Raw genomic sequence first — 25,286 nt, 5'->3', positions numbered from 1 at the left:
TCGCACAACCCAGGATTCAAATCATGAATACATAATGGGCTTGGATTTACATCATTATGAATGAAATGTGCTCTATTTGGAAGCAGCCTGGTTGGTTGGTTGGTTCACTTTTCATGTATAGAATTTAGAAAAAATTTAGAAAAAACATCGGTGCAAATTATAAGTCTGTATCATGATGTCTGGTGTTTTTGTGTTTGTTGTTTTGTTTTTATTTTGTTTTATTTTGCCAGTTGGTTATTAGACGCTGCTCCAGCCAGCCAGAGAATCCCCGCCGTCCCGGGGATTCTCTGGGGTTTTCAAGTTTTCCAAAAAACTTGAAAACCAACATTCTAAAATGAGAAAGTGGAAAACATTCATGCATCAGGAGTGAACATCCCAGCAAATGCACCCCAAAAGTCCGAACATGCAGTGCTCAGAGAAATTCAAAAAAAAAGAAAAAGAAAAATCAAAGGACATAATCAAATTCAAAATTGTTTGGAAGGATTTTTTCTCTCTAAATAAGATCTATTTATAGATGTGACAAGAATAAAAACGAATAATTTGCACAAATAATTTCAGTAAATTGTTGAGAAAGTTGTGATAACCAAACAGTAGAAAATCAACGTAGTTACTGAAGAAGGGCTAACTTTCGTTTCAAAAAAGTAAACCACGACCAAAGGTTTATGGTTGGGTTCCCTCTAGTCCAAGGGTGTTCAACCTGAGGCTCCTGAGCCCATCTCTGTGCTCGATGTCCATCAGAAAAATCAGTAAACCGTGAAAAGTAACGTGGGAAGACATTTTCTGCACAAACACAGCATCTACTACAGAATATTATAGATGTGTGTGAGAAAATCCATGACAAAGAGAGCAATGAACCAGCAATAATTACTCGGTTGCTATAAGTTTGTTTGTTATCAAAGCACAGTCGTTTTATTAATTTTGGACAAACAGCGGGACTCAAAGCAGGCTTATAGTGTTTTTCCTGACTTAAAATGCGTCTTTGGGGTGACTGTAGGCACAAATGATGAAGGTATAGTTAAAATGTGACTTTAAGTCTAAAGTGCTGTATAAATGTGAGGCAAATCCAGGCAGGCTCTTCGTAATTTCGTATCCTAGCACTGATTTTATTGGATACATTCCCATGTTAACAAAATGAAAACACCAGTTCCCTGCGGCTTTATTAAGCTGCAGCATTAGAAGAAATCTGTTTTTCCACTAAATTCCATTTAGAAAACCACGAACAGGTCGCGCAACGCCCTCTTGTGACGTTGACGCTGTGGCGAACAGGACGGGATACTGGGAGAGCCGGAAGAGTCGCGCGGATAGATAAGAGGGAGCGCGAGCTGATCCACAAACGCTTCTCCGTCGAAGCTACAGCTGCGACAGGACCATATCCTACCGGAGGAGTTTTAACACTCAATTGTTCGGAGCTAGCTTTGTAGCAAACGGTGAGCATGAACTATTATTTCGGTGGAGCACGTTAACGTGTCCGCGCGAGCCGAAGCGCTTCATCATTCCAGAAGGCATGTTAGCTTTAGCCAGCCAGCTAGCTGGAAACTGGAACAGGAAATACCACAGCTAGACTGACACAATTTCCAGTTATTTAAGTAATTTATAGTTTTCTTACCGCTCTTGGACATCTAACTTTGATTCGTCGTGTGTCAGTAAGCATTGATGAGGTGTACATCTTATTCCATAGCCTGTGTCCCGGTTCAAACCGTAATTAAAGCCTGAATCACTGACAGTTGTGTCAGTGTTCCCGTTGAGACCATCAGCAGAAACACGCCACATAATTTCATTACCCGTTTTTATGGCAAAAACGGGTTCATGTTTGAGTCCTGACAAATGAAGTCTGGCCTACTTTACCGAGGCAAGGAAAACCATTAAGGTCAATGTCACAGAGAGCTTCAGGGAAATTTCCTATGTGGACTGGAATAGTCAACTGTGCCAACTGCTCCCTGTTATCTGCATTTTATTTGCACCACAGTCACACCTAAGTGGACTTTCGTGTCTCAGGCCTGGTCAAGGAGAGTAGCAGCTCGATGTGAGCAGCAGATGGGTGTGGTTGTGTTGTGGGACACAAATCACACATTTGGTGTAGGGACTTGCCAGGTTACAGTTTCCTGGTCCCGATGCCTTCCCTCTGTTCTCTGTACTGAGATGAATGGAGCCACGTCTCCCGCAGCCTCTGATTGAACACAGATGCTGATTGCCCACATGGTGCTGAGTCAGGAGTGGGGACTGCCACAGAAAGCGTTTGTTCCTAACAGATGCGCGATCACAGGCCGCATGTCATAAGCGAATTTACAGATTGTTAATCGTCCACTTTATATAAGCGTAGAGGACTTGGTGTAGTCGGGTGTCTTGCTTCGTTGTACCAGCAGTCATTAATTTGTATTCAGTCAATGCTGAAATAGAGAAATGCATTTAAGCTTAACATGGATCTTATGTGCAGCTACTTTTACGTAGTTATAAGTAATCAATGCAGCTTTTGTCAGACTAGTTGATGAGTCGATCGATTTGATCATTTATTAACTCAGAACTTACACAAAACCTCCAAAAAACAGCATCGATTGCATACTTGGGCTTTTCTTTAGTTTGATTTAAATACAAATAATTTTTTTGTCATCATTGGATAAAAACAACATAAATTCCACTGTTATGTCTTTTTGGGTAAACACAGAAAAATTGAATTGCAGAGCAAACATACTGTTCAAGTTCCAAAGAAAAGCAAGTTTATAAGAATTTTTTTTTGTTTGTTTTACTGCTTTTCAGTTGTTGCTTGGTGGTTTGTTTCAGTTACTCCGACAAGAAAATTTGGCACATCCACCCACTTAAATTAAATATCCTTATGGAATTATGGAAAGGGCATTTACCTGAATTTACAGCTAAGTGATAAAAGAATTTGATTGAATCAGATGAAAAGTAATTGTCAAGTAAAATGACAACATGTATGGTAAAGGCCACAGTCCTAATTTATTACTAACATTTATTCACAAGTCCAACTTAAGCTCATGTGAGGATCCAGATTTCTGGATTCGCCACATCAAGCTCTTTTGACGTTAGCGTATTTTCAATGTAAAAGTAAAAAAGCTTAAATCCCAAACCTTTTACTGCAGAAAGGTGTTAGAAAATACTTACAAGTTATAAATTTACTTTCTGCAGAGCATGCAGAGATAAATGTGCATCAGTGATGCCCTGCAGACTGATATCTGCATATCTGATAATAAGGTGGTGTATGCTGGGACTGAGCTTTTGTGGAATAGGTTTTGCGCTCCTTAATAGAACTAATGTTCTCTGGAAGAAAAGTGGGGGAAACAATAATAAAATGGTAATACTGAAATAATACTCTAGTTGTGCCTCAGAATGTCAGTGGGCTCAGATGCGACTGAAATGTTGATCTGTATATTTTTAAGTTTCGTTGTTTCCTGAACTTTAGCCATCAGGTCGCTTCAAATTTGAGCCTGTCCTCAGACGCCTCTACCTCTTCAACTTGTGTAAAATATTTGTCTTTAATTTATTTCAGTGTGTGTGGCATACGGTTCACAAACATGTGGAAGGCAGCAGCTGGACAGTCAGTCAATGTGTCTGTAGACGATGGAGGCGACGACTGGGAGACTGACCCCGACTTTGAGGTACCTGTATTTTCTCCTGTTTCTAGTTCCTCTTGGTTCACTTAAATAAAATCTTATTTTGCTCACTAGTGTTCTTGGCTTTGACATTATTACTCTGTTTTTAAAAAACTAGAATGATGTGTCTGAGAAGGAGCAGCGCTGGGGAGCCAAGACGGTGGCTGGCTCAGGCCATCAGGAGCACATAGAGTAAGGATGCGAATGTTTTAGGTTTTTTTCCTCCTTTTGGGAATAAATGCACTGTGGGAAATCTACAAATTGTGTGTCCTAACCGTGTTGTCTTTGGTGTAGTATACACCGTCTGCGTGAGACTGTTTCTACGGAGCATACCAACCTGAAGCAGAAGGAGTTGGAGAACATGCCCAAAGCCTCGCATGGCTATGGAGGAAAATTTGGAGTGCAGCAAGATCGAATGGACAAGGTGAGGGAGGCAGTAAGACCTGTGCAGTCGATCAAAGACACACAAATTCTGTTTGTTGTCGTTTTGTTTTTCTTCTTATAGATTGGTAAGAATTACATGAACTATCCTTTACAGTTTGTATTGTAGGAACTTGTCTGTCTGTGAATCATTGAAGACATTTGAAATTGCTTTTCATTGTAAAGAGTAGGGATCAGTGTTCCCCAACTGCAAATTCTAATAGGTCTTGCTTAAAATTGTGCATAAATGGAAAACAAAGATGGCAAATTCTACTGCAGGGAATGACCCTACCTGTTGCATAACAGGTCTGTCTGCTTTCACATGACATCCAAAGATTATTATTGTTGTTAAGGGTTTAAGGGTTGATGCTCGCCACAGACCAATTCTAATATAAGCACGTCTGGCAAGGTGAGGGAGTGTGCTGTAGTCTGAGGCTGCAGAGCTTTTTCACTTTACAACTCCAACTTGACAAAATTGTAGAATTTGATGAAAAGATGAAAACCACGTGTAGTTACAGTCAATGAAAATATGGAAACAATTTCCTAGTAGTCTGACTGATTTGTTAAAATAAGTGTAACACATTGTTTGTGTGCACAGCTGTACTACAGTGTTAATGTTTTATTTTGTTTCTTTGTTTGGAGGGTTGAAACTAGTAGTTCTTGTAGTTGTGGTTTTTCATGTAGCTGAAACCAGCCAGCTTGCTACGTGCTTTTGCAGGTGTGTGTCTGCGTGCGTGTGTGCGCGCTAAGTCAGTAGTTAGTGTTCCACAGTCGATACACCTCCTGTTGGCTGTGCCTAGTTTTCCTTCTATTTTCATGTTTTTTGCCATCTTTCATTAGCGTTGTCAGTCTTCTGCTTTATGCAGCATTTTAAATATCTACATGCATTTACGTTTGCGTCTTTGTACCTTGACAGTCTGCTGTTGGACACGACTACCAGAGCAAACTGTCCAAGCACTGCTCCCAGGTTGACACCTCTAAGGGCTTTGGGGGGAAGTTTGGAGTGCAGGCTGACCGTGTTGACCAGGTATTTCCTGTTGCTGACCTCATTCGAACAGTAGCACAACACTTTCTTAGACACTTTTTATTAGTAATGTTCCTGCTGTGTAAAATGAAGCCCCGCCCCCCAACACCTTCTTTTTACAAAAATGAAATGATGCATTGTATTGTATGTGTCATGTTTTGTTTTTAAGTTTGCTAAAGAACGTATCTCCTCCACATCAAGAGTAATTGCTCTACTGCACAGCAGTGTTCATGCACATTTGGCTGGAAGTAAAACTACAGACCTAAGGTTTCAGAAGGAAGCATGCTGTGTCACAAAACCTTCTCCATAAATGACAAAAACGAAGATTTGAGTTTAATCAGCCATGGCAGCCTTATTTGCATGTCATTTACACAACTTCGACAACATTGCACGCTACGAATGCAAACCTTTTAAATGCGTCTAATCAGTAGAATAACTGCTTTGCTTCTTCCTGTCTCCTTCCAGTCAGCTGTTGGGTTTGAGTATGCTGGAAAGACGGAGAAGCACGCGTCACAGAAAGGTGATGTCCTTATTTGTTATGTCTTTGCAAAACTGCTGGTTTTGACTTCTTTAGATATGCAAAAGTGTCCTGGACATGGAACTAAGGCTTTACTCAGTGGACACATTAGTAATAGATTAGATGGATAAAAAAGAAAAAAATCAGGTTAAAGCTAGAATTTGAGACATAATAATGGCGTTTTTGTTAGACCCAGTGTGCTGGGATAGAGTCAAAACAAACTACAGTTACAGACTGCAGTGATCCTGCTACTCAGGAAGGCTTCGTGGCTCTCAGTGCTGAGGCTGCTTACCCAGGCTGTCAACCTTTGTTGCTCTCATTCCCTCAACAGTGCTTTGAACCACAGTCCTGAATATCTGCCCAATTCCAATGCTTCCTTATTGCTGTCCCTTGTTGCTACAGTAGGTGTACATAAGATGTACATGGCCCTCAATGAGTAATTAAAAAAGCATGATATGATTGCATGATAATCTTGTTAGTTTGTCTTTACTGTTGTGATTCTGTCTTAGCTGTTGAGTCATCCCATGAAATGTCAGTGTTTAGCCACCTGAGCTTGTCAGAATTGGTCTGATTTTTGCAAAATAACTTGAGTAGATTCAATGAATGCATTTCAGCATGCAGGAGCGATCTACGCGAAGGGTTCAGCACTAATGAGCAGAGCATATTCAAGCTCTGCTTAAATTTATTTATTTTTTAAAAAGCAACTAAATCAATTCTACACCAACTCTCTCTCTGAAGCCAAAATCTTGTTTTTGTTTCTAATATTTTATTTTTTTATATTCAAATTCAAAGGTGCCAAATTTCAGCCCACCTTCCCATGTACTTGAAGTCTGTAATATGACTGTTTCATTAAATAGACTCAAGTTATTGTTAAAGTCAATATCTCAGCTGATTCTGCAGAGATCAAGTGGAAACTTTTCCAAATTTAAAGTTTTATAAAGTTTTTATTTTTTGAATGGAATGACCCAGAGGCTAGCACCCGGAAGTGTCAATAGGGAGTTTGGAATTGGGCTGCTCCACGATCACTGCTCCCATACTGCTTCACCCTGATCTCTGAACCTTGCCCCTTCCCTCCTCCTTGCTCTGCTATGTAGACTACACCACAGGGTTTGGGGGGCGATACGGAGTGCAGGCTGATCGAGTCGACCAGAGTGCCGTGGGCTTCGATTACCAAGGCAAAACCGAGAAACACGAGTCCCAGAAAGGTTTGTCGAGGTTTCCTGCCGTATGGCATTCTCATTAATCTGCAGAAAGATGGCAAAAGTGAAGACAGACAGACAGACAGACACTAGAGCTGTAATTGCGCAGCAGCCTGCAGGTCCTGGCAGATCATGTTTGTTTTTGCATTTCTTCATTCCATCATTCCTCAGCCTGCTTATTTGAGATTGCACAACAATAACTTAACTGCTTTGAGCTGCATGTTTGTTTTGTTTTTTTGCCCTGGATCAAAATGCATTCTAATTAAAGACTATAAGTTATCTTACATGGTGTTTTGTACATACGATGTTTTCATTCCATGGCTCCAGTTTATTTTTTTTATTTTTTGGGGCTGGGAGGCTGTTTCAATTTGGACTGCTGTTTTTGTTTAACACCTTAACATCCATCAGGTAGTCAGCATCTGTAGGGGGGTTTTGTTTTTTGTCTACATTCTCAATAAGCACATTTCCACTTGACACAGAAGACAACATCATACGTTGAATAAACTAAACGTACTTGATGCATAAGCAAAATTAGTTTTTCTGTTTTGAACTTTGTTTTCTCCTCTCCCCTGGGCCTTTGGCAGATTATGCCAAGGGCTTTGGAGGCAAGTTTGGCGTTGAGATGGACAAGGTGGACAAGAGTGCCGTGGGCTTCGAGTATCAAGGCAAAACAGAGAGGCACGAATCCCAGAAAGGTAACAGCAGTCGGCACTCGCTGTGAACATCTTATTTTCTTAAAAAAAAAAAAGACGCTCTTATTTTGATCACGGTTGAAGCGCGTGCAAACAAACTGATGGCAGATTATTTTATTGACACAAGTGGTGTTGGTCAGATTACAAACAAACGTTTAACCCAACAGTCACACAGGCCTCAAACTTGTTTTGTAATTTTGGCTGAAAAAAAAAGTCATTAATTTGAATTTTGGGGTCAGAACGGTGGAGCATGTGACGCACAGATGGTGACATCTATGCAGAGCTGATTCTTCACACAGGGGAGTTACTGTCTCTGATTTTAATTATTTATTATATAATTTGTGACTGAAGTTTGAAGGGTGTAATAATAGGATGAGTTTTGTTATTATAAAAAAATCACATACTAGTTGTTGTTGTGTGCAGTGACCTTGTTTTCACTGCTTAGATTCCTTGTTACCGTGAAAGAACGAGCGACAGAGTAAACGGCTTTTGTTTGCTTTCAGCTCGTGCTGTTAAACTCGCGCTGCTGATGTGTTATTAGCAGCTTTGTGTCCAGAGGGTCTCAGTAGGTCACACCCTCATGTCTGTCCTGACTTGTCTGTAATTTTGCAGTTTCAGCACAGCAGCTGTGTGTAGCTGCTTGCTTGTCACGCCTCATTGGCCAACAGCAGATAAGACTCGTATCAAATGCATAAACGACCTCCACAATGCCCCGACTGTGTTTGTAACCTACGTTTGGGTATAAATCAGTCAGGCGTTTTAAAGCATCATTGTTGGAATAGGTGGGCAGCAGACAGAGTTTAATACCGCTCACTGTAATTCCTGTTTGGAACGAATGATGTGCAACATGCAGCTGCCTCCGCTGTTAGGATTGAATGAGTAAACGTTAAATAATGTTTAAATATAAAGTTTGTCAAACAAAAAAACTAGTGTCACACTGATAGAAGTGACTAAAGCACTTTCTCTGCTGTAGCTTGTAAATGGTGCAGTGTTGTTTTTTTAAAAGTAGCATTACAAGATTGTCATTAAACATTTTATCTTAGACACCTGCGTCTGTGTGTCATGTTTCCCTGCAGACTACGTGAAGGGCTTTGGGGGCAAATTCGGTGTGCAGACTGACAGACAGGACAAATCGGCTCTGGGATGGGACCACCAGGAGAAACTGCAGCTCCACGAGTCCCAGAAAGGTACTGGTGCCGAGTTGGTTTCTGTGTTTGAGCGTGACACTCGCACGGATGCACTGCCGATATGAAATAATTAAGGGTTTATTAAAATGGCCACCTTTACAAGTTTGAGTTTGGCACAAATCAACCGTGAAACCAAACTTCCTCCTCGGCCGTGTACTCGATCTCAGATGTGGTTTTGTTGTGGCTCCAGTGCGGTGTTTAAAAAGTTGCCAACTTCCTCAACTAGCATGCAAAAATGGCTCAGAAAGCGGAAACGAAACCCACAGCTCAGATTTATATTTGCATGTCGGGTCTTAAGCTGATGCTGTGTTCAGGACATTACAAGCATGTAAATGAATCTAAACTAAAAGGCATTCACACAGTGAGTTCTATGCAGAGCCACTTCTAGATGGTCAGAGAAGTTGGCCTGTCAATCAGATGTTCATGCAGCAAATGAATGGGAGCAGTTCAAACATTACTCTTATGTCTGCTCTCATACTTTCATTTCTTTGATGGGAAGTGGGTCCTTATCCTAAACTGAAAGATTCCAATCAATCACATGCTGTGTTCTGTTTCTGTGGGGCCTATTCCTCCTTTACCTCCTCACCCTAACCTTCATTCGATTCTTTCTTCTCTTCCTTCCTTCCTTCTTGTGTCCTGGTTCTTATTCTCCTTTACTCCTCCTTTCTCTTATTAACTACTTCTTTCCTTCTCTTCCTCCTACTCTTTGTTCCTTTCCTCCTTCATTTTTATCCTTTCCTCTTCCACCTTCCTTTGTCCTTCTAAACATCTTCCTCCTTCCATCATCTCCTTCCACTTCTCGCTTATTCTCTTCCCATCTGTTACTTGGATGGATCATCATACACGGTTCCTATCTTAAACTATAGTTTTCATATCCTTAATAATCCCTGGCTACAAATTTGTCGAGGTGCTTTTACCATTTCTGCAGCTTTTGGTAGCAGACGTCATGTTACTCAGTTTTCAAAGTCATTTCAGTTCACAAATATTCCTTTCTCCTAAAACTGAGGAAATATTAATGTGCAGAGGAGACATTACTGAAGACGAAGGTAACGAGGGAGCAGACCAGCTGAAGAGGAAAAGCCTCTTCATAGTTGTAAAAACCATTCGCAGTGAATCCGAACATTGAGTGCTGAGTGAACGGGCAAGAACACGAAGGCCTTTTCTTTGTTGTTCTGTTAGCACGCAGCCTGGTGGGTGCATCATTGTCGCTATATGTGTGTCTTTTACATGTATTCGGTGTGTATTTTGTAATATGTGTGTGATGTTTGTCTGTCCGTATATGTGTATATATTGTGTTGCAGACTATAAGCGTGGGTTTGGAGGGAAGTATGGGGTAGAGGTGGAGAGGCAGGACCAGTGTGCCCTGGGCTATGAGCACAAGGAGAACCTGGCCAAGCACGAGTCCCAAAAAGGCACAGATACTTTCCTGAGCACGTCACCCAACCCCACCCTCCCTTTTACAAAGCTCCTCCTGATCCTTCCCTTCCTATGAAAAGTCCTCCCTCTTAGCTTCTTTGGCTGGCTCTGACAGAAGCCCCTCCCACTCCCACAGTGACACACCCACCTGTGCAGCACTGACTGAGACTTTTAGTTTACTGTCATCAATCCTATTGTAAGGCCTTGGAGGGGCAGAGGAATCTATCAGACTGTTATAACAAACAAATGTAGGCAGTAGTGCAGGTGAGTGAGAAGATGCAGTGTTACGCGTTCAAGACAGCCGTGAACGGGCACCGGCACGCCAGCCCCAGAGGCCTGTTCTGCAAAGTGATTTACTTTCAATTTTATCTGATCTCCTTGATATAGTGATCCCAAAGTGGCGCCTAGGACTAACAATCACTTAAAGTGAGTCTGCCGGTCACCAGCTGGTTTATTAGACACATCTTGCCAGAATCAGTTGGGGCCTCTTGTAAATGGTTCTTATAAAGCGCTTTACCTTCAGAATTGCTTCGATTGTCAGATTTGCCAGCTGCCCTTTACGTGAATCTCCTGATAATAGTTGCTCCATTGGAGTCTTGTGACCTCACTCTAACAGCACCCTGAACTGTTGATACACGCCATGATGCATTCCTCTGGCCTCAAAGTATTTCTGCCCAGAACTGCTGCTCAGTGGACTTTTTTTTTTTCATTTTGTTTTTGGACCACATCTCTAAACTCTCGAGATGGATGTACAGGGAAATCCCAGGAGATGAGCAGCAGAGCAGGGCGATAAGACCAAAAATATTTATCATGATATACATTTGAAAATTTGCGATAACGATGTAATTGACACTAGACAAAATACTTTACGCCATGTGCGTATGAAAACAAAGGCACTGTGCATGCGCGTTTTACCCATATTCTATCGCGATATCTCATTTTGTTATCGTTGTCCAACATTATACCGGTATTACCGTGAACGGTATGATATGGCCCAGCCCTAATGAGCAGTTTCTGAAATATTTGAGCACCAAAAAGCCATGCTGGTGCCAGACAGGCACATTTGAACCACGTTCAAAGTCATGTAAATAGTCTTCCCCATTGCGATGCTCTGTTAGGACTCTAGCTTGTCTACATGTCTTAAAGCATTTAGTGTGTGATTGGCTGATTCGATATGAACAGGTGTACCTAATAAAGTTGTTTTTGTTTTTTAGCACCAACTAGTCTTGCATTAGAAAGCATACCAACAATTTAACAACAAAGCCTGTCAGTTGAGCAGAAAACACAAGTGTAAATTCATATCCAATCCTCCAGTGTCTTCAGACCTTTGTGTGTGAATGCTCTTTGTAGTGAGGCATTAGAAAACAGTGAGTCTCAAACTACTTGACTCAAGTTGATAACCGCCTCTATGTGGCGGCTAAGCCTCATCGCTGATGTTGGGGTGGCTGTAGCCTGATAATATATGCATATACTGAGTATGTTGAACTTTGTAGTACAGGCCTCAGGTCTTAGTGGTGCTGCTGGTCGCCTGCCTGGATCCTCTCCATTAGACGGCCAAAGAGTTTTCACAATATGAATCCTTTCCATCAAGTCTGCACTGCTCAGGTGCCCCCGGCCTATTATTTATTTATTTATTTATTTATTTATTTATTTATTTATTTATTTATTTATATTTTTACATAACAGGAAAGCACCTGAATGACAGTTTGTTTGAGCTTCTGCTACCAGCTGCAAACTGCCTTCACTTTGGATGAAGTGATATCAGTCACTACATGGACGATACGCTGTCATAGATGCTGGTTTATACAGAAAATGTAGTGCGCTTATTTTTGGCATTTATAAATTCAATTTATGCAGTAAGTATATCTATAACCCAGTGTGACACATTAATAATTCAGCATTATGAATACAGACAGTAGTTTCCCAGTAGGCTGTGTGCTAGAGCAGGGCGATATGACCAAAAATATTTATCACGATATACATTTGAAAATTTGCGATAACGATATAACTGACGATATAATTGACGCTAGACAAAATACTTTACAACTCCACAACTTTATTAGTGCAAAAAACCCCATCAATGTATTTTCACTTAAACAAGCAGCTGTTTTTTTTATGTCCATTAAAGTTATATAAAAATGTAACAGTGCAAATTCCTCGCTGACAGTTTAACCAAAAGGCATTTCCAGTGGAAACTGGCCGACATATCCTCAGCATAACCATGTATAATATCCACAACACTTAAAAAGAGGTTACACACACACAATACGGTGATATCATGTTGAAGCACAGTACGTATCGCTCCGCCTACGATAGCCGTAATGCTCCGACAATCCATCGAGCGGTGCGGCTTCGTAGCTTAGCAAAGTCGTACTAAAAAATTTGACAGATTTTCGAGCGCCGTGCACATAAAATCGTTTCGAGGTCAGTAAACACAACCAGAGTTCATACATAAGGCCCACGGGATTATAAGGGGCTCTGTCGAGTTTCAGAAAATTCAAAGGATTGATTTTAAGTGTGCCGTATTTTCCAAACAACACGGTAATAACGACGGCCTGCTAGCATGCGCTACCAAAAATAGTGCTTTGTTGTGTATCTGACGGACGAAAGCTAAACCAGTTCCACACCACTGAAGCTGCAGCATTTTACAAACCAGTTCTGGTTCATCCGTTTCATTCTACAATCTGCTTTCACCCTCCTCGTTCTCCGTCGCCGAAATGCTTTTTCCACCATGTGCGTATTAAAACAAAGGCACTGCGCATGCGTGTTTACCCATATTCTATTGCGATATCTCATTTTCTTATCGTTGCCCAATATTATACCGGTATTACCATGGACGGTATGATATGGCCCAGCCCTACTGTGTGGTTTGCAGCCTGGATCTTTTATCCAGCTGCAGGAACGACCCTACGAGGATGTCTGTCAGGGGGACGAACAGCAGACTGCTTCTGTCAATCATATCAGCAAATTCCACGTAAAAGGCAGTGAAACCATAAACGCAGCAAACAAAATGTCCAAAGGGCCAATTAGGGGGCAGTTCCCGTGAATAACTTGAAAGCAGCTATCATATCGCCTCGGCCTTCCCTGTTCACCACCCCTGGCTGTTTGTGGCACTGCCGTGATGCTGTTTGTTTTGCTTATGCATATATTTTGTGCATGATTCTGTATGACCACACTGCATATTTCTGATTTATTCTTTAAAACGAAGGCTTCCTGCTATTGTTGCACGGACACAGCTCTTCTTCATTGCAGAGATTAAGCTGAGTTGGCCGCATGAACAAATGTTTACTTGTGTCAGCATTCTCCTGTCAGCCCGTTTCGTTTTCCTCCTGCTTCTTTGATTCTTGCACATCTTCAGTCGGCCCAGTCAACCTACAGTGTGCTTCAGCTGAACTCGGACCAGAGAGTGCGTTTCAGCTCTCCTCTGGAGCACAGGCTCTGGTGATGCACATTGTGGTTGAGTCCTTAGACACAAAGTAACATTCACTTTTTCTCCTCTTTGTTGCCAGATTATTCTAAAGGCTTTGGAGGGAAGTTTGGTGTCCAGAATGATCGCATGGATAAGGTAAGGACTCCGTGTTTGTGTGTACTTTTCTGTAGAGGGCCTTGTCTTACATGTTACGTCTGACATTGAGCAGAGCGCGAGCACATTCGAGGATGTGGAGAAGCTGACTCCAGCTTACCAGAAAACCAAACCTGTGGAGGCCGGTGAGCATCGTTCATCATCAGCCGTCTGTTAGTCACAACTTGAGGAAACTAGGTAGTCGACGTCACTTTGTTTCCTCCCCGTTCCCAATCGTTCTCATCAGGTGCCAGCAGCACAGGAAGCATCAAGGCCCGCTTTGAGAACATCGCCAAGCAGAAAGAGGAGGAGGACAGAAAGAGGGCTGAGGAGGAGCGGCTGCGTCGTCAGGCCAAGGAGCAGCAAGAGCAGGAGGCAGCGCGCCGCCAAATTGAAGAGACTGCCAAAGCCCCGTCTCCTGTCCCTGCTGCAAGTCCCAGTCCGACCCCAAGCCCGACTCCAGCGGTTCAACCAGGTAGAAGCCACGGGGTGAGTCGTAGTGATTTTTGAATGCTTAGGTTTAGGCCTAAAGCTCACTGTGACGCTGCCCATGACGCAAAGAATGTTTTTTACAGGACTTGATTGCGATTGCAAAGTTTTTATACAAAGACTGTTTCCCAGGAAGAGAACTCAGCACATAAATGGCCTGGATTTGTATAGTGCTTTACTAGTCCCTAAGGACCCCAAAGCATCCAGTCATCCACACATTCACACACACAGACTGGTGATGGCAGCTACATTGTAGCCACAGCCACCCTGGGGCGCACTGACAGAGGACCCTGGCATCACTGGGCCCTCTGACCACCACCAGTAGGCAACGTGTGAAGTGTCTCGCCCAAGGACACAACGACCGAGACTGTCCAAGCTCGAACTGGCAACCTTCCGATTACAAGGCGAACTCCCAACTCTTGAGCCACGATCGCCCATCAACACACAGACACTTTTGCATCACTCTTTGTGGCACTGCTGTGTTTTAGACCAACAGTGGATTATTATTGTTATCATCATCATCATCATCGTGTTATTATCCAGGAAAAGCTTGGATGCATGTATGTAGTATACATGACACCAAACTTTAAAACATTGTCTTCAGGTCTTGTTTTTTTTAACATATAAAAACCTAATTTGATCAGGAGAAACTGTAACTTGTTGGGACTGGAGTTGTTTCAGACGCTACTGTGTCTGGTAAACCTTACTAATACTATTACAGTATAGTTTGGCAATAGTATAAGCTAGCTCTCCAAATCAGCGCGCTCTCTCTAACATGAGTGCTGCAGTCTTTAACATGCTGTGTTTACTGTGTTAGAACATGGAGGAGGAGGCCTACGACACCGCTGAGAATGGAGGGCAGCTGTATGAGGCAGAGCCACAGAGCCACTACACACCGCACGATGATCTGTACCAGAACCCCAAGGAGTCTGCAGCAGAAGGTGAAGCTCTTTATTTTATTTATTTTAATTATTATTATTGTTGTGTTATTGGTGGCTTTTCCCCTCTGGCATTCACACAGGAATGCTTACACTGCATTACAGGACGGCATTAATGCAGTGTAGCTTTCTACTTTGGACACAGGAGCCAAGAAGGGACTAAAACCTGTTACACTCATGATTCTTTTACTTACATTTCATCTGACAAACTGCTGTTTGCTATGTAATTGTTTTTTTGTTTTATTTTATTGTCTAAAGGTAGAAAATGACACTTTGTTTTAAAACAGTATTAAACAGAAAGATTTGTGTGAATAAGGAATTAGTTGAAAAAACAACATTTATAGCACCGTCATGTCTTTGTTAATCTGTAGGTTAGAGTTCCTTGTAGTGTAGAACCACCTGATTGCTCTGTAAGCTTTTATTTAAACTACTGTTCAATTGCAGACACGCAGCAGTACGACTACGGGGAGGACCTTGGGGTGACAGCCGTGGCCCTATATGACTATCAAGCAGGTAGAGTTTATGTATATATGTGTATGTCCTTTATAGAAGAATCAAAGTGCACTTTAGATCCTGGATGAAATTATTTAGAGGATCAGTTTTTTTTGTTTTTGACCATTATCATATCAACAGTAAGCTCTTGAGACATTTAGAGCTCCTTCTTCATGAATGTCTTCCCATTTCAGCGGGCGACGACGAAATTTCGTTTGACCCCGACGACATCATCACCAACATTGAGATGATCGACGAGGGCTGGTGGCGAGGCGTGTGCAGAGGTGCTTACGGCCTTTTCCCAGCCAACTATGTGGAGGTTCGGCAGTGATGACGATGATGACCCGTCTCCCCGTGCTTTTGCAAAAAAGGGGAGGGAGACGTTTTCAGATACTGTCCTTCTCACACCTGGGTCTTTTTTTTTTCTTCTCTTTTTTACTTTTTCCCTCCCTCTCTTCGCGTCATCTTAGTGTTCCGACACAATGCTAGATGTCTGAGCTCCTCACAGCTTTTCTTCTTCTTCTCTCCTATCTATTCAGTTATTTTTAAATCGGAGACAAAATGGAGAACCGGTTATCTGACTGAATACTCTGCTTAACGCGGCACAAAGCTTTGCACCTCTGTTTAGCAGGAGTTAAAGCTACAAGATGCAACCAATAGTTTATTTGGAGACTGAGCTGATTTCACTTTTTAACACCAGTCATGCAGTCCCAGCTTGCATTTTGCAGCTTTCAATATTTTTTTTTTTCATGTTCAGCTTCACAAGGTGTTGATCAGGCATTGTTGCTTCTCCGTATGTCAGTGAATAATTATTGGCTAATTATTCTCCCCCCGGTCCTGTGGCCTGCAGATGGTTCCCCCTCCAGCAACATCTTCCAGCCTTAAAAGCAGCTGGAGGAGTTGGTGTGAGGAAATGCAGTGATTGCATCATGAAGAGTACTCTCAGTCTCACCAAAGAGCAGAGAAATGGCTAAATCGAGCTTATAACATCTGAAACGATGTGCACAGAGCTCAGGGTGCTCACTGTGTAGTAGCTCAACCTTAATTTAAGCAGGAGAAGTTTGAAGTGAAACAAATCTCCCTTCCTCTTTGGATTATCATGTATATTAATGGTTATATTCTGTCCAGTCCAATGACCCAATGATCCCATTTGCTTCTTGGTGTTTGTAGTTTGCGGTGTTGCACAGGAGTCCAAACCCCCCTTCCAACTGTAACTGTGCACGCTGATGAAATCTGAGGATGGTTTAGAGCTTCGTGTAGTACGAATAAGTCTTTTTGTGTCTGTTGGAGAAAACTTACCTTTATTAAGTTGTTCTCAGAATCACAGGGCCAACAACACCAGAGATTCATTTGTGCTACTTGGGTGAATCACCAGATAAAGACACAGTGTTATTTGAATTCTATTCTGCAGTGCTGAATCATAGACTTCATGCTTTGAATCATGTACATAGAGCTCATACTTTATAATGCTTGAAAGAAGTCCTAGATATAAAAGCAGGGTTTTTGTTCCGTCACTGTGTTCTTCTGTGGAGGTGGACAGGACTTTTATAGGGTTTCTTTTCTTGTCGCTGGGAATGCTTGGAGGTTTTTGTGCGTCATGTTGATATACACGTGAAGCTTTGTGATGACTGCTCTGGAGCCTAACTGACATCCTTCGCTATGACCCAGCGGTGCGTGCGACCTCTCGTTGTCGGCAGTGACGATGACCTGTGGAAATGTATCCAGCTGATGTTGAGGGACAGGGCTTCAGTCTGTTCTCCAAACATGAATAATTCCCAACAGGCAGCAGGCTGGACAAACTGCTCGTCTGTGGAGTGCAGTAGTGTAGCTTCCACAGGTGTGTGCGTGCGTGTGAGAGTTTCTTCGTTTATTCATCTTCTGGGTTTTATAATTAAAAAAGTGACCTTTTTAAATGTATTATCTGTACCTCTGTTTGCTTGAGTCACATTATTACCTGCTTGTTCTTTTTATTTTTTAGTTTCAATAAATAAACTAAATAAGCTTGTTTATGGTTTTGTTTTTTTGCCCTCAGGCTTTTAGTTAGTGTTAATTTTTAAGTGAACGTCTCGCATTCATTTAAAAATTATCGGGGGTTTAACAAATTGAAGTGATGTCATGATATCTGTAGACTATTTTGGGCAAATGCATCCAGTACTGCTGTGACTGCAAACAAGGACAGGTTACATCATTTACAGTATCATACATATTATTTTGATCTTGTGACACTCTTGGAAAATGTTGGTTGTATTAAAACTTAAGTTTCCAGATGGGACTCCATTTACAACTTGGAAAATAATTTTGTTAAGTGTGTGCAGAGTTCGTTCATCTCCAATTTGCTTACATTTTTATGTTTCAAAGTGTGGACATGTATATGATTGCTAATAGATTTTAGTTTCATTTATCACATTTATTTATTTTTTTGCACACTGAAAAGACCGTGCACCAGTGTTTCAGATTATCACAAAGACTTAAAAGCCTGAATTTCACTGTTCTTTTTTTATCAAAATGAATTGGGATCTGAGACACATGCATTAAAAAGGTATTGAACATTTCACAGTTGAATAGGTTAAGCTGTCCTGCAAATTACTGTATTTGAGAACACAATAAGAACTTCACATTGAATTTGTGTTCAAAGCATACAGAATACTTTGCACCTAGAAATTCTTAGTCACCGGCGGACTCCATATAATTAAATATATACTATCATTTTATGCCTTATTAGGATTATACATTATATTTTGCATTTATGTTTGCTATACTTGCACGTTTTAGTAAATCACTGCACCTATTTCTAAAGAAATGAAGGGTCAGTCAGACTCTTGCACCATGCTGAACAGGTGAATGTGTTATAAAGCAGCAGTCTTCTTGGAACAGCAGGAAACTTTTTTTTCCGACACGACGTGAAGGCGCTATAACTGCCCGGATGCGTTACCAAGATGGCGGCTTAGTGGACTTCAGTTTTTGCAAAATCAAATGTAATTGTTGTATGAGCATTAGTTAGTACAACGTGGATACAATAACAAGTTGGCATGCCACGTTTGTGTGCTTTCTGCGGCTGTAATAATCGAGTGGGCTGTGGGCTTTCGTTTTTCGCATTCCCAAAGGACAGTACAAGGTAACTTAGTCACAAAATCACAATGTTTTTAATGACGTGTTTTCGTCAACAGACCAGTCATTAAAGACTTACATCAGCGGAGATACGCAAGGTTTCTTACTCTGTGGTATTTAATCACATCAGCTCAGTCCCGTTAGGTGATTCATCCTTATAGCAACCTCGCCACTCGGCAGCCATCTTGGTAACGTCTGCAGGTACTTACGTAGCATTTTGATTTAGCTTTCGTTTATAATGTTCACGGAGGGCGAAAAACTCCACGCACAGTCACCAGTCAAGGGTTATAAAAGGTCAGTTTACCTGGTTACTGACCTTTAAAAAAAGAGACATCCAAATTCGTTTTTCTTTAGCAAAGGTGCCTCGAGGCGTTACCAAGGTAACTGTCACATAGCAATACTTTGGTTTAAATCACTTCTGATTTTACGTAATGACGTCAGGCAGAAATGTGGCATAAGTAATGCGCGAACAGCTGTTTCTTAAACACGTGTAAAGCGAAACATGCAGAAGAAGTCTGAAGCTGATCTGATTTGTTTTTGAAGCAATGTGAATAATTAATACAGGAGGCGGAAATGGCTTCTTAATTTGATGAGGGCAGACTTATCCCCCGACATGACGAGAGAAGAGTCCGACAGAGCTGGGTATGTGGTCTGCGAACAACATTTCAGGCCAAAGGACATAAACTCAAAGGTAAACCCTGTTTCTCACAGATGTAGGTCAGGAAGGCAGAAAGCAGCCCATTGTTTCTTTTTGCTTCCAAGTATTTCTTGTAATAAAGTTAACAATCGATCTCCAGGATTTCAGACTCAGTTCCAACACTTCATTTCAATTTTATTCCATTTATATAAAGCTAAATCAGAACAACAGTGCTTTATATTCTATGAGAAAAGACCCTACAACCCCTATGAGTGAGCACTTGGCAACAGTGGGAAAGAAAACGTCCTTTTTAACAGGAAGAACCGGCTGGAGGAGGGGCAGCCGGCCCAAGTCTCTGTGTGAAGCATGCTGTCTTAGTTTCATTTACAGATGTGAGTTTTTTTTTCACAAGGCCACTATTCACCTGCACGTATTAGGCAGTAGCACATTTGCTGCTAGCTTGTAACCTGCTGTCCTGACAGTTTATATCACACAGGTGCCTTCATTTAGCTGAAAGCACCCTTTTCTTTTGTAATGGGTGCAGCATACAGACCAATTTGTACATACAGATGTTATAGAAGTTTATTACTTGTTGGTGCAGACTCTCTTAAAGTTGCACTTTGTTTTTTAAGGGTAGAAGAAAACGTCTGGCTCCTGAAGCCGTCCCCATCCTTCTGCACACTATAAAGGAGGAACAGAGAGGTACAGACATTCAGTGAGAATAATGGTTTACATTCTTTTGTCTCTGACAGACAGTTTTTAAAAACATATTGTGCGTAACTTTTCTGGTGCTGTAGTAACATTTGAAATTGTGTTCTTCTAGATTTGGAGATGCCTTCTACTGATGTTCATGCTCCAGTGCCTCTGCAAGACACACCCCCATATGAACAGGTCGTGGCAATGTTTAACAAGCTGCTGGCAGAGAAGGATGAGGTCAAACAGAATCAAAGAATCCTGCTTTTCTATTGAAATATGTTGTTTTCATAGAAACTATAAATATCTTTTAATACACTTTTAGAAAATCAAGGATCTGAAAAGCATTCTGCAGAGAGAGAGGGCCAGAATGCGGCTGATGAAGTTCCGCATGAACAGCAAAATCAGAGAACTGAAAAGAAAGTATGTAGCAGTTCGGTTATATGTGTCATTGCAGTAAAAACAGTACATTTAGTAAATATGAATGTGCTTCATTTCAGACTCGAACAGCAGCAGAACAGTAGCAGTGACCAAGGCGATCAGCTGACTGCTGCCTCCGACTGCCTTCCACAGGCAGCAAAGGAGTTTTTTGACAAGCAAATAGCCATGGCCAAGGTGAGGAAACACGGCCAGAGATATGACAAGAAACAAAAGGACATGGCAATCCAGCTGTACAAACAGAGCCCAAGCGGTTACTCTGAACTCCAAAAAATGTTTCAGTTACCGTCTTCAACCACTCTGAGGAGGCACCAGGTGGTCAGTCAGGAAGCGAGTCCAGTAAGTTTGAATGTACTAACGAAAAAATCTGGATACTTTAAAGAAGTTCTCTTTTTTCATGATTTAGTTCCAGGAGGTCAACTTTCACATATTCTAGATTCCTTAGATATTTTCAGCCTTTTTTAATTTTAAGATTTTGGTTTGTAGCTTATGAAAATCAGAACTCCAGCACCTCAACATTAACCAACAGATTCTCAGAGGGATTCATGTCAGTCAAGTTGGCTGGCCAATCAAGCACAACAATAACATGGTGAGCAAACCATCAGGTCATAGTTGTAGCACATAAACAGAGGCTAAGTCCTGCTGCAAAAGGAATCTCCATAAAGTGTAATAGCTGATGAAAGCATGAAGTCCTCTGAAATCTTCTGCATTGACTTTGGACCTGATAAAACAAAGTGGACTAACCACTACCCACACCAGCAGATGGCATAGCATCACAAACCATCACAGACCGCAGAGACCTTGGATCCTGTACCTCTCCGGTCTTCCTCCAGACTTCTGAATCCGAATTACTGAGCATGGGTTCAGTTTTTTTCTCCTTAGTAGATCTCTAAGGAAGATCTCTCAAATGTCATTGACAATCCTCTGACGGTCATCCCTGTGCTTGAGCACCTTTTCCTGCTGTATGTTCCTCTTCCAGTCTGTTTTCCATTAATATGCTTTGATCCAGCACTCTTACCTACTAATGATCATCAACCAGACAACTGTCAAGTAAGCGGGTCACATTTACTGAAATACAGTATTTCTATTGTAGTAATTCTACAGTTTAAATAGTAAATTACTCAAACTTGACATCAGATATTCTAATAATTTGAGATACCAGATTACTGGGTTTTCTTTTGATGGGGACTTGACCCGGTATACTTCTAGTGCCGGTCCCAAGCATAGATGGGGCGATCGTGGCTCAAGAGTTGGGAGTTCGCCTTGTAATCGGAAGGTTGCCGGTTCGAGCCCCGGCTTGGACAGTCTCGGTCGTTGTGTCCTTGGGCAAGACACTTCACCCGTTGCCTACTGGTGGTGGTCAGAGGGCCCGGTGGCGCCAGTGTCCGGCAGCCTCGCCTCTGTCAGTGCGCCCCAGGGTGGCTGTGGCTACAATGTAGCTTACCATCACCAGTGTGTGAATGTGTGTGTGAATGACTGGATATGTAAAGCGCTTTGGGGTCCTTAGGGACTAGTAAAGCGCTATATAAATACAGGCCATTACCATTACCATAGATAAATCCAACATACTGAGCATTTTGGAGAGAACGAAGTTTGATATTATTATGTGTGCAAGAGATGAGGTGGAAGGGAAGCAAGGCCTGGAGCACTAGAGGTGGATTCAAACTGTTCTATCATAGTGTAGATAGGAAGAGTATGGCAGTAGTGTTCTGAAGGTGAGGACAGGATGCCCCACACGTCTGATGTTAACAGGGACAGAGGGATTCTGGAGTAAGTTGGATGAAGTGGTAGAGAATGGTGATTGGAGCACACATCAGTGGACATGTAGCTGAAGGGAACAAGATAAGATAAGATGAGCCTTTATTAGTCCCACTCGTGGGAAATTTGTTGTGTCACAGCAGAAAGTGGACAGTGCAAAGTTACAGCAGCAAAAATTAAGAAAAACACTGGATTAGGATAAGATAATAAGAATAAAACACTATATACAATAGAATAAAATACTACGTTGTCAGAAGAAAAAAAATTACTTAGTGTTATTGCACCTGTGTAGATGTGTGTGTTTGGTCAGCTGCGAAATCTTTGTTGTGGAGTCTGACAGCAGTAGGAAGGAAAGACCTGCGGAGTCTCTCCGTCCCACATCGTGGGTGCTGCAGCTGCCACTGAAGGAGCTGCTCAGTGATGTCAGAGTCTCCTGCATGGGCTGGGAGATGCTGACCAACAGCGATGACAGCTTAGCCGCCATTCTCCTGTCACTCACCACCTCCACAGGGTCCAGAGAGCGTCCTAGAACAGAGCTGGCCCTCCAGCCTCTTCGTTCTCTTCCTGTCCCCAGCAGACCACACCGTAAAAGATGGCTGAGGCCACCACAGAGTCATAGAAGGTCTTCAGGAGTCAGTCCTTCACTCCAAAAGAGCAAAACAGCCTGCTCTGCCCTTTTCTGTAGAGAGCATCTGAATTATGAGTCCAGTCCAGTTTATTGTCCAGATGAACACCAAGGTACCTGTAGCTGTCCACAGAACAGAGGAGAAGAGGAGTACCGTATTTTTCGGACCATAAGGCGCATTAAGTAAAACAAAGCAGTCAGATAAGTCAAACTTTACTCAGCTCATTCTTCTTGCTTCCTCCACTTCTGTACCATTGATTCATTAATGCTGAATTCTCTGGCAGCTGCTCTATTCCCATGTTGTTGCAGTATATTAATGACTAACCTCGTATTGTGAATGGATCATCTCAGTTGTTCTCCTGACTGAAGTTTGGTCCATTTACAGCATAGGTGTCAAACTCTGGCCTGCAGCCTAATTACATTTGGCCCGCAAAGCCACACCAAATTACTATTAGAGCTGGCCTACTGGTATTATACAGCTAATATATATATTGTTTAGTATTAAGCTTTGCTTGTTACATATTCAGTTTTCCAGCAAAACTTATTTGAGTCCATAAGAAAAGATTCATTCTTATATCTGGAGGAACATTTTTTTTTCAATAAATATTAATGTTAGCCCGCGACTTTGTTCCAGTTTTGAATTTTGGCCCACTGTGTATTTGAGTTTGACACCCCTGATTTACAGCATCCTGCCATGCGATTGCATTTGTCCCTAACCATCGGGAACCCTCAGGTTAACATTTATTGAGTGGAAAAAGCGAGTTCATCCTCCAGCTTCACTGCGTTTATGTTATGCTAACATAGCTGTGTAGCTAGTGATCACGTAGCAAATGTAGCTTCGGAGTTGACGTAACGCCGCAATGCATTGTGGGAGCGCGGCACCATTTGAGAAGGCCACGAATCAAAACAAACACAAGGGTCGTGTCCAAATTCATGGGCTGTATCCTCCTGAGGACCCGGCCTTCGCGGTGTACGTGGGCCGGGTCCTCAGAAGGTCGGGTAGGCCGGAAGTGGACGGTCTAGCCTTCTGATTAGCGTCACCGCTGTCTCGGTGGAGTTTAATAAACTCGTCCGTCTGCTCCTTGCTATCTAAAATATAACAGGACAAATTCTCGACCATCTCATACTTCTGTTTAATGAGTTTTCTGTTTGACATTTAGTCAGCTGTGTGAAAACCAAGGAGGAACCCACCAGGGGGATTAATAAAGTTTTATTTTATCTAATCTAATAACTTTAATCTCAGCCAAACCGATTGACTCACGAACAAATAAAACACTGAAAAAAGCCCAACAATAACATTTTTAGGTGATGTATATATTACGTTTAACCTGAGTAGCGAAAGTGATCTGAAAATGATGTACCGGGAGTTGTGCCGTTCTCGGCGGCTTCAGTGACCCTCAAGCTCCCGACTAGCTATCGAGCTGGTGGGTAGCAGACGTCTCCGAAAATGTCGAAGCACTTTTGCAAATATGCAATATCTTGATAAACCGAGCAGATATTTGATGTTTACACAGCTACTTTCTCGCCTGAAAATATGTTAAAAGTTTATTTTGTGACCCAGAAAGATTAGTATGAGTAATTTTAAAACTTAGCAGCGGCCGCCATTGTTGGAAACTGGAGTTTGGCTGGGCCGCGCTATGAATTCTGGGATATGGTAGGCCACGAAGGACACACCCGGCCCATCCTTCAAATTCAGCGAAAAGGAGGACGCATTTGTCGGCTGCATTCGGAAGAGTCTACGAATTTGGACAGCCTTCGTCGCGTTGCTGTGACGTAATCGGTCTACAAATGTGGCCTCAGGAGGATGCAGCCCATGAAACGACGTAATCCAATAACAACTGATGTCTTTACCCGTCGGCTTCCCATGGCTGTCATGCGACCGGCTATTGCAGTCAATAATACAACAGCTTCTTGCCATTTTTTGTATTTCTTTTTATCGCTGTGTAATGTAATTTCAATTGAAAGCCTGCGTGCGCTAGTACCTCTTGCCATGAGTTCTCAGAATCCTTTGCAGTTTTACCCCTGAATGACGTCACATTATCAATCTCTATACCAGCTAGCCCAACTTCAGTAACCCTACAAACGTCACTGCTGTTTAGTTTTCTGTCTTCATTTATGTTGGAAGTGATAGCAGAGCTGTACGTTTGAATGTTGTCAGAAATCTCTCAGTCAGAACATGCTATATCGTGCTTAGCTAGTGAGCTAACTTCCTGCTAACTTTTACATTTAATAAATTCTGTTTTCATGGATGCCTGGATGTTAAACTTAATTGTTACACCTGGTAAAGCAGCAACATCGATCATTTTATTACAGATGAAAGAATTTAGACAGTTTGTAACTCTCAGTGTTTGTTTGACTTTGAGACGTGAAGACGACGGAGTTTAGGACCCAGATTACTCCGCGAGGCTCCTGACTACGGTAGCCGTAATGCTCCGACAATCCATCAAGCGGTTCGGCTTCGTAGCTTACCAAAGTCGTACTAA

At 42.0% G+C, this 25,286-nt stretch overlaps 1 protein-coding gene across 2 annotated transcripts; it reads left to right on the top strand.

The window, feature by feature from the left end:
• The first annotated feature begins 1,268 nt into the window (after positions 1-1,268).
• cttn (cortactin) lies at positions 1,269-17,544 on the top strand. 2 transcript variants are annotated; one of them, XM_085408906.1, is made up of 16 exons: positions 1,269-1,427; positions 3,506-3,614; positions 3,727-3,800; positions 3,903-4,032; positions 4,945-5,055; positions 5,518-5,572; positions 6,664-6,774; positions 7,353-7,463; positions 8,537-8,647; positions 9,949-10,059; positions 13,573-13,628; positions 13,702-13,771; positions 13,873-14,114; positions 14,932-15,055; positions 15,497-15,565; positions 15,739-17,544. In XM_085408906.1, exons 2-16 carry the CDS (start codon positions 3,531-3,533, stop codon positions 15,873-15,875), a joined length of 1,596 nt encoding a protein of 531 aa, XP_085265032.1. In that variant the 5' UTR covers positions 1,269-1,427; positions 3,506-3,530; the 3' UTR covers positions 15,876-17,544. The 2 variants fall into 2 exon arrangements, with proteins under 2 accessions (XP_085265032.1, XP_085265023.1); XM_085408897.1 differs by lacking the exon at positions 9,949-10,059.
• The last annotated feature ends 7,742 nt before the right edge of the window (positions 17,545-25,286 follow it).

The sequence above is a fragment of the Rhamphochromis longiceps genome, linkage group LG1 (genome assembly GCF_057381845.1).
Source record: "Rhamphochromis longiceps isolate RC_006_pf linkage group LG1, R_longiceps_female_GT1.1, whole genome shotgun sequence".
Classification (NCBI taxonomy): Eukaryota; Metazoa; Chordata; class Actinopteri; order Cichliformes; family Cichlidae; genus Rhamphochromis; species Rhamphochromis longiceps.
Note: the sequence above shows the minus strand (reverse complement) of the source record. Positions and strands in the feature narration are given on the sequence as shown.